Source organism: Littorina saxatilis, linkage group LG4 (assembly GCF_037325665.1).
Source record: "Littorina saxatilis isolate snail1 linkage group LG4, US_GU_Lsax_2.0, whole genome shotgun sequence".
Classification (NCBI taxonomy): Eukaryota; Metazoa; Mollusca; class Gastropoda; order Littorinimorpha; family Littorinidae; genus Littorina; species Littorina saxatilis.
This window is the reverse complement of record NC_090248.1, coordinates 15,707,806-15,718,043: the sequence shown is the minus strand read 5'-3', so window position 1 is coordinate 15,718,043 and position 10,238 is coordinate 15,707,806. Positions and strand designations below refer to the sequence as shown.

Genomic DNA, 10,238 nt, shown 5'->3' with positions numbered 1-10,238 from the left:
CCCGACAAACACCGACCGACCGCCCGCCTCAAACAAACAAACAAACAAACAAACAAACAAACAGACAGAGCAAATCCAGTAAGCCCCATTATACTAATGGCGGCTTAAAAATACAGGTGGGTGCCTTGCCGTTCTGTAAAGCGCCCACCAACAAAACTGGCTTTTCTGTATTTTTAGATAAAGAGTGTAGTGTCTGACAGCATTTGAAGTGTCATTCTGTAGAATAAGTCACGCTGATATTGTTAGTTCCAATGCTCATTTATTATATTATTATTATTATTTACTTTGTCTTGTTAATGTTTAGCGTGATAAACAAAAAGGGTCCCTGCCTGAACGTTATAACATTTAGAGGGTCACCTACATTAATCGTCATAAAAAACTTTACACATGCGTTTGAGGGCAGATCTTTCTGATGAGGCCGTTTATCGTAAAACCAATTATACGACTGGAAAGGCCATTTATTGCCCTCACTTATTCAGAAAACAGATTGAGTTTACATGACGTAGTGTCGATACAGTGGAACCTACAACACACACACCCCCCAAAATCAAATTCGCAAAATCAAGGTTCCCGCGATAAAATCGACAACAAATCAGAACAACTATATCGAACCATGTTTAGCATGTCATTAGACAGAACAATCACATCTGCACCCAAAACAGTCAGTTTTGTTCATATATCTTGTCTACCATGGACGCTATGGCATGCTGAGCGGTGTAGGTGTCAATCCTCTCAGAAGGTATAAAAGGCAGTTTTGGAAGCCGTTTTAGCGGGTAATGAGACAAAAAATGGTACGTTTGAGTAACTCGCCAACGCATTGTGTGCCTGCCGGCATAGCAACCCGCTTTACCCCCCTCTCTCTCTCATCCCCAACCTCCACTCTCTCTCTCCTTGGATCGTAGGCCTTTGCAAAAGTAGGCCTATAGAATCGAAACCTAGAACTTGCTGCTCGACGACACTGCATGTGGTGGCCACACGTGCTTTGCGTGGATCTTGAGATTCTTATGTTGGTTCGCTGCACCGAGATTTATAATGGAGAGACTCGAAGGGAGGTATGGAAATAGTAAAAACCTAAAATTTAGATCAGCGCATATTATGACCATTAATTAATTGTTTATTTTTAGTAGAAACGGCACCCTTTTTATAACTTCTGGTAGAGAAGTTGTGACCTCTAGATTTTGTTTTTTGACATTACGCAAACTTACGTTTTACTAAAAATAGCCGCTTCCCTTCAAGGCCGCTCTCGGTGTCACGCTCTTTCCAAATCGTCTATTTTTTGTGAGTGAACTCTGTCACGTGAAGAATTCTGAGTCTCTGCATCTAACGAACTTAGAATTCAGTTGGTGTGTCGAGCTGGTAGGCGAAGGGTCGTCCCTTGAAGTTGAATTGTCTGAAGAAGAACCCACTGAAGAATTCGCCGAGAGTAGCAAGAACTTAGAACACACCGAAGATGAAGAAGAAGAATCTCCAGAAGTTATGAAGACTCAGAAGTTATCTCTGTAAACCCGAAGTCTCACAGGCCAGGAATAGGTAAACTTTTACTTTTTATGTTTAGTTTAGCCTTGCAGCCTAGAAATAAAATCCAGTTTTATTAGGCTAGTCTCGAATTGACAGAAAATAGGCTAGAATTTAGTGGTAGAACAGTGTCAAATTGTGGTCAGCATCTTTAGGAATGATGAAAACAAAGGTGTTGAATTTTCTATTGTTTTTGTGCCTTGTAGCGCATAAGTTATGATTTGACTTGTTTTTCAACTAAGTTTGGCACAAGAATGCTTGGCTTCTCTCAAAGTATAAAACCTTGGAATTGGCATAAGAAAAGTTCTGAATTCTCAATTGACCTTTTGAACTTAAAACCCTTTTGAGTCAAGTTTCTTTATAGAAACATTTTTTTTGTTTGTTTTCTTTGTGATAAATTGTTATTCCTTTTTTGTGCTTGTTTTTCTGCCTTTTTATGAACTAATTTTAATTGCCAGTTTTAAAGTTTTATAAAAAGGATAAAGACAATCTTGCTGACCGCAATGAGAACCCTTTTTTTTGGTATCCTTTTGTGATTTGATATGAAATGTGACTGAACAGCCTGAATTTATTGCGCTTTTATCGCGCTTTTTGAAATGAATTCTTGAAATATCATCCTGTCGGCAAATGCGATCATTGGGGTAAAATATAATTTGATTTATTTATTGTTCTTGATATTGATATTGGAACGGATGACTGCTATGTCATTGTAATTTCAGACCATGATTTATTTTTGAATTAAATTGAACACACAGTGAAAATTATACAGTTTGGTAGCATTTTGTTGTGTTTGCTTTGTGGAGTGATCAACTGAACATGTCGACGGTTTGGTGGATTACTTCACCCTTTATTGTAGAACAATTACATGATTTTCACTTGAAACTGGACATTGAATATTTTTTCACCCAAATTGGTTGATTTATCTGAACTTTGAAACGCAATTTTGTTTTCTGAAATTTACCCTTTGATTGCTGCTGCTGACAGTGTTGATTGTTTTTTGTGTCAATGACTTTGTATGAATGATGTTTTTTGCCATGATAATAAATTTGGTCGAAACAGTTTTCGACAGGTTCAACAACCAATTAAAACCTCGTTTGCGGAACCAAACCTGTTGGACAAGCCTTCATTTGTGTGACATCGGGCTGAATGGGTGTGAATCCACTGCAACACTGCATTCCCCACACCCTAATAAATGCTTCAGCACCCCAAGCATCTACGCATTGCCTTCAAACTTTCGGAGATTTGTGCTAACACATGTCGTAAACTACACACGAAATCTTAAGTCATTTGAGATATTAGTTCTGTTGTTATGCGACATACCAGAAAGAGTTTTAAAAATAAAGATGTACCCTGTCCGATTGAAAAAAAAAAATGAAAAAAATTAGCATGCATTTAGAAAAATGAAAGCTTCAATTTACCCTTAAATCTAATACAGTTTTAACAATGGCTGTTCTCAGTGCACTTGTTTAAACGCACACAAAAATTCTTGGAAAATGAATTTTCAAGACCCATTGGTCAGTTAAGCGTGTCGGCAGTGAGCTTTGCTAGGCCTAGGCCGACATATGCGCTCAGCGCTCTGAATGAGTCAACTTCTTAAAAACTACTTTCGCGTTGAAATCCTCATACCACCCATGTCTGATAAGATATGTACGTGAAATTTGAGTATGTGGCGCATCTGTCATTGTTCTTGAAGATTTCAACAAATTAAATTCTTTCGATGAGTCAGCAAAAACCTACCGTCAATTTAAGAACTTTTTCTGACATGACAAATAACAGCAGACCTAATGTCTCAAATGACTTGAAATTCCGTATTTACTTTACGACACGTGTTAGCACAAATCTCCGAAAGTTTGAAGGCAATGCGTTGGCGAGTTACTCAAATGTATCATTTTTTGTCTCATTACCCACTAAAACGGCTTCCAAAACTGCCCTTTATGCCTTCTGAGAGGATTGACACCTACACCGCTCAGCATGCCGTAGCGTCCTTGGTAGACAAGATATGTGAACAAAACTGACTGATTTGGATGCAGATTTGATTGTTCTGTCTAAGGACATGCTAATGTTTCGTTTTAGCAGTTCTGATTTGTTGTCAATTTTAACGCGGGAACCTTGATTTTGCGAATTTGATTTTGGGGGTGTCTGTGTTGTAGGTTCCACTGTATCGACACTGCGTCATGTAAACTCAATCTGTTTTCTGAATAAGTTAGGGGAATAAACGGCCTTTCCAGTCATATAATAATTTATTGGTGTTACGATAAACGGCCTCATCGGAAAGATCTGCCCTCAAACGCATGTGTAAAGTTTTTTATGACGATTAGTATATAAGTCCTGATTGGTCCAAAAGCCATATGATGCCCTGGAATGGTAATAAAAGCAGATATCGGATGGTATTAATGATTGTTTGCATGAGAAGGAAGATACCTTGAAGTATTTCAAATGTTTTATACATTTTGCAGATATCAGGTCGTGAGCACAAGTGAACAGCCTTATAACCGAGAATATCAAAGTTAAAGAATAGATCAACAACTGAGTGTTTCAAATTAATATTTTAGGCAAAGAGAATTTGGATGATTTAATCATAAACGGCTTTCAAGACATTAAACGACAGGTCTGCAGAATGTTTTTGAAACAGTTTCTTCCAAGAATAAAAACACAAGAAAGGTATATTATTGGAACGTTATATTTAAAACAAAAACACAAACGTTTGTGATCTTAACATTTTGTTTTGTTATAAATATAACTTTTACATAACATGCCTTTCTTGGTTTTTTTTATTCTGAATTTTGGAATGTTGGCAGTCTATTTGTGTTTTGATTTCATTTTTTTTCAAGAACTTTACAAATCATATACATCTGTAAATTCAAAAGCTAGTACATGTATGCTCTTCCTTTATTTTATACCTTTCACTCTTTTAATGTTTGGACTGTGTGTCTAAATTTGTGAAGAAAAGTGTTTTTGTTTTAGCTGGGTGGAGTATATCAAGCGGTGCATTTTGATTGAGTGGGACCACAGTAATATTCAAACATTCTCTTTTGAAAATATTATACTGGAAGAGAAAACAAGTCGCGTAAGGCGAAAATACAACATTTAGTCAAGTAGCTGTCGAACTCACAGAATGAAACTGAACGCAATGCAACGCAGCAAGACCGTATACTCGTAGCATCGTCAGTCCACCGCGCACGGCAAAGGCAGTGAAATTGACAAGAAGAGCGGGGTAGTACTTGCGCTGAGAAGGATAGCACGCTTTTCTATACCTCTCTTCGTTTTAACTTTCTGAGCGTGTTTTTAATCGAAACATATCATATCTATATGTTTTTGGAATCAGGAACCGACAAGGAATAAGATGAAGGTGTTTTTAAATTGATTTGGACAACTTAATTTTGATAATAATTTTTATATTTTTAATTTTCAGAGCTTGTTTTTAATCCAAATATAACATATTTATATGTTTTTGGAATCAGAAAATGATAAAGAATAAGATGTACGTAAATTTGGATCGTTTTATAAAAAAATTTTTTTTTTACAATTTTCAGATTTTTAATGACCAAACTCACTCATTAGTTTTTAAGCCATCAAGCTGAAATGCAATACCAAACCCCGGCCTTCGTCGAAGATTACTTGACCAAAATTTCAACCAATTTGGTTGAAAAATGAGAGCGTGGCAGTGCCGCCTCAACTTTCACGAAAAGCCGGATATGACGTCATCAAAGACATTTATTTGTTTGTTTGTTTATTTGTTGCTTAACGTCCAGCCGACTACGCAGAGCCATATCAGGACGAGGAAGGGGGGGATGAAGGGGGCCACTTGTCAAGCGATTCCTGTTTACAAATGCACTAACCCATTACTTGTGTCCCAGCAGGCTTTAGTAAAACTAAATTAATACCTACTGGAAGATTACCAGTTTCCAGTATGTTAAAATAGGCTTAACCTATCTACTGCTGGACTTACATCAGAACACTAACAGATTAAACTATACATGAATCGCGAGACAAGCGGCAAGAGAAGAGATTTTTGGAAAAAAATACAGGTGAATGAGCAAGAAGGCAGAAAAAAGAAAAGAATTCATGAAGAAAAAGAGAGCATGACAGGAAAGAGGAACCAAAAATCTACCTAACAGCAAACTAGAAAGCTCCTGCGGTTCCAAAAACAGGAGGGGCTTTTAATTTCATAACCGCAGTGCCCCACTGCGGGAAAGACATTTATTGAAAAAATGAAAAAAACGTATGGGGATTTCATACCCAGGAACTCTCATGTCAAATTTCATAAAGATCGGTCCAGTAGTTTAGTCTGAATCGCTCTACACACACACACAGACAGACACACACACACACACACACACACACACACACACGCACATACACCACGACCCTCGTCTCGATTCCCCCCTCTACGTTACCTCTGACAAAAACTTGACTAAATGTAAAAACAGTTCAAACCAACTGGTATAATATATAGCGAATCAGAATATAATTGAGACATTTTATTTTGATATAGTACGTATTGCACGAAAATGAATCAACATGACAAAATGTGGCGAACAAATCCAGTCTGAACTGACAAAAGTAAACGGGAACATTTGAGGATGTAAATCTGCCAATAGACAGTAAAACAAAACTGTTATAAATTGTTAAGCCGTAAATGCTTGAACATAAAATTCAACCCAAAAGTTAAAACAAATGCACAAACTCACATCAAATATCCGTTGCACATGACTGGACACAAGAAAAGGAATTCTTTCTTTACTTGGTGTTTAACGTCGTTTTCAACCGTTCAAGGTTATATCGCGACGGGGAAAGGGGGGGAGGGGGCGGATGGGATAGAGCCACTTGTTAATTGTTTCTTGTTCACAAAAGCACCAATCAAAAAATTGCTCCAGGGGCTTGCAACGTAGTACAATATATGACCTTACTGGGAGAATGCAAGTTTCCAGTACAAAGGACCCAACATTTCCTACACACTGCTTGACTAAAATCTTTACAAACATTGACTATATTCTATACAAGAAACACTTAACAAAGGTAAAAGGAGAAACAGAATCCGTTAGTCGCCTCTTACGACATCTGGGGAGCATCGGGTAAATTCTTCCCCCTAACCCGCGGGGGGTAAAAAAAGGAATGCCATGGGGAGGAATATAACTAGATCAAGTCCAGGTGAAATTCTCACAGTTGTTACATTAATACACTTCCTTGTAGGCTCAAATACTAAAGAGTAAAGTACAGTAAACCTCAGAAATCTGAGAAAAGTGATGTCACAAGGTGGACAATCTCTCAAAGTGTGAAGAGACTTAAATTGTACCAAAATGTTCACTTTGACAGTTGTTGAAGGTGACATTGCATTAATGCCAGCAAGTGAAGGGAAGCAGTCCCCCATGCTTTCATCATGTGCCCTATCCAGGGAGTTTGCCCTATCCAGGGAGTTTACCCCGTCAAGGACTTCACAGTAGTGGACAATGACATGATGAATAATCATGCAAAAATCGTTTCATCTAACAACTATAATGGGCTAACAATCTCACCACAGGTGAGTAATAAAGCTGAAGTTCAAATATAAACACTATTAAGCACACCTGAGCTATTGTTTCCCAGACTGACAAAGAGCCAGTTTGGCTGACCTTTCCATGGCGGCCCAAGAAGAAAGGACCTATAGTCAAACCTGTCTACAACGACCACCAAAGGAAACGACTAAAAGTGCTTCTTTTACTTACATAGATAGGTTGTTATGAAAAGTTGACTTGTATCTGAAAAAAAGTCATGTCGGGACCCTTTTGGATGCCTGTAGTCGTAATGGGCAGGCAGTTGTTATGAGGGGTGCATGGTCACCAAGGCAGGTTCGACTGTAGTTTAAGAGAACTGTTGGAGCACAACTTTGTGAACAGTACCATGATGTAAATCACAGCCACTGCTGACAACAAGCACAGCATAGATGCTATAGGTGATAATCTGTACAACAAAGTCAAGACAGATGACACTTCCTAATGCTTGATTGACAACTTTTTATGAGTTAATTTTAGCCTTGCTGTTCGTGTTCTGTATCCTGTTCTTTAAAACAAATTTTTTGTCAAGCTGATTCAGCGCATTTTGGACACTACGTATCTCTAAAGTGCAATTAAATACTCCAGCTGTTATGAGATTCCATCTTCAACATATGTTCAGTAATTAAAGCCCCACTCCACCTCACAGGAGGTTTACAGAATGATGACATCATTCACCAAAACAGTTATAGTAACCTTGCGAAATACAATCGCAATAACATTGAATGACAGATCACTTGAATGGCTCTTTTGCACGCGTAAAACCACACACCAGTTGTATTGTTTTCGGTACCCTATTTTCCCCGTCATCAAATGAAAGCTGCATCTTACACGCACCAGTCAACTCAGTCACCCACCTCGCTTGACATACATCAGGGCTCCCTACTTTCAAAACTTTAAACTGTACTGACTTTGTCTTGATGATAAAATAATTCTTTCGTGTTACATGTATAACCATGTTTGTCTCACAATCAGTCAATTTTTTATTTAAGTTTCAAAAGTTAAGTCAAGCACCATAACCAAGTGTCCGGTCAGCACCTAAATGTCTACTCGAAATTAATTCTTTGAAAAATACCCACTCTCAATGGAGTGTTCTCTAGCGGTAAGTGTTTATAACCTTCACCGAGCTTCCTGGGTTGTGGACAACACAAAGCCTCACAAAAGTGTCTGTATCTCTAAAACTTTTGGGAGGTTTTGATTGACACTTTATGTAATCCTTGAACACCATAAAACCTTCCCATCGACCAATTTTTGAGTCACTTGAGAAAAAGTGACTATGTAATCGGTCAGTGTTAGTCTGTCCGGCCGGCCGTCCGGCCGGCCGTCCGTAGACACCACCTTAACGTTGGACTTTTCTCGGAAACTATCAAAGCGATCGGGCTCATATTTTGTTTAGTCGTGACCTCCAATGACCTCTACACTTTAACGATGGTTTCGTTGACCTTTGACCTTTTTCAAGGTCACAGGTCAGCGTCAAAGGAAAAATTAGACATTTTATATCTTTGACAAAGTTCATCGGATGTGATTGAAACTTTGTAGGATTATTCTTTACATCAAAGTATTTACATCTGTAGCCTTTTACGAACGTTATCAGAAAAACAAGGGAGATAACTAGCCTTTTCTGTTCGGCAACACACAACTTAACGTTGGGCTTTTCTCGGAAACTATAAAAGTGACCGGGCTCAAATTTTATGTGAACGTGACTCATTGTGTTGTGAATAGCAATTTCTTCCTGTCCATCTGATGCCTCATATAATATTCAGAACTGCGAAAGTGACTCGATCGAGCGTTTGCTCTTCTTGTTAAAGGATTATCTTTGTAAACAAACAAATAAACAATGACACTGTTTGAACTACACAGTCCAGATGGCATTTTACGGTGTTTATCCCTATTCGGATAGCGTGGGTCGTGTACAACCATTACTCTGCAAAGAGTTCATCTCTATTCGAATGGCGTGGGTCATGTACGACCCATACTTTTTACGTTGAATCCTTCTTTAGAAAGCATGGGTTGTACACAACCAACATCATCCAGACTGTGTAGTCCAAAGCGTGATACGGTGAAGGTTAAACAAAAGGATGTTTGTACAGTATGTAAAAGCCTGGCAGTGTCTGTGGCCAGAAACTGATGGTTTACGGGATGCAGACATTCCTGCTGACATTCACCTCAAAGAGTTATTCCACCTGTTCAATTTTTTTTTTTATCAATACTGTACATGTAATTGAACATTGACAATCAGATTTTACAACAAGGTTTTATAAGCAAACCAAGACGATGCTCAGCCTTGACCAGAAGAATGCAGACATACATCAATATTAACATACATATAGTTTTCATTCTTTTTACAGTGTGAGAAAAAAAGCAGATGAGAGTATGCTCAGATGGTGTAAAGCTATATTTGTTCCTGCTTGGATTGTTTACTTTTGGTCATTGTTATCACATGTTTCTTCACATTGTTGTTTTTTCCCCACATGAAACAGGCTGTTGTGACCTTGTAACTCCATGCAACGCTTTTTACCAAATGATCCAAGAAGGGCTGTCGTAACCTTGTTACTCCGTGGAATGCTTTGTATCACATGAAAAGTTCTGTTGTGACCTGGTAACTCCATGGAATGTCTTTTTTTCCACATGAAAAATGCTGTCATGACCTTGTTACCCCATGGAATTGTTTGTATCACATGAAAAGTGCTGTGATGACTTTAATTGTTACTCCATTGAATGGTAACCTGTCGACTTCAGCAATGGTGAATCTGGTGGGCTAGAATCCTGCACACAAAAAGAAAGCATGTTTGAGAGATGATTTTTTTTTACAAGGCATTCAACATGATTTCCACATCTAGTCTGCAGAGCTATAGGTGACAAGTCAGGTTATAGAAATGTGAAGGCTAGCTTTCTATACTTTGTGAAATTAACTGGCAGGCAATTTATCAGTATACCTCCCGACGGACGCAGTGGCGTGGTGGTAAGACGTCGGCCTCCTAATCGGGAGGTCGTAAGTTCGAATCCCGGTCACTGCCGCCTGGTGGGTTAAGAGTGGAGTTTACTTTATTTGGTGTTTAGATTTTTCTGATCTCCCAGGTCAACTTATGTAAAGACCTGCTAGTGACTTAACCCCCTTCGTGTGTACACGCTAGCACAAGGCCAAGTGCGCACGGCAAATATCCTGTAATCCATGTCGGAGTTCGGTGGGTT

At 38.5% G+C, this 10,238-nt stretch overlaps 1 protein-coding gene and 1 long non-coding RNA gene across 3 annotated transcripts in view; one reads left to right on the top strand and one right to left on the bottom strand.

Annotated features, from left to right (window-relative positions):
• Positions 1–324: 324 nt before the first annotated feature.
• Positions 325–10,238, top strand: part of LOC138964102 (uncharacterized) — a 20,379-nt gene continuing 10,465 nt past the window's right edge. Inside the window, exon 1 of the long non-coding RNA XR_011455015.1 lies at positions 325–1,530. This is a non-coding gene — a long non-coding RNA (uncharacterized lncRNA). The remainder of the gene's footprint in view (positions 1,531–10,238) is intronic.
• LOC138964095 (uncharacterized protein C3orf18-like) overlaps positions 5,229–10,238 on the bottom strand; it is a 27,797-nt gene continuing 22,787 nt past the window's right edge. For both annotated transcript variants that reach the window (XM_070335985.1, XM_070335984.1), the window contains one exon: positions 5,229–9,812. Coding sequence is in view for 1 of the 2 variants with exons in the window: in XM_070335984.1 (XP_070192085.1) it covers positions 9,753–9,812 (60 nt within the window). In the remaining variant the exon portion in view is untranslated. The remainder of the gene's footprint in view (positions 9,813–10,238) is intronic.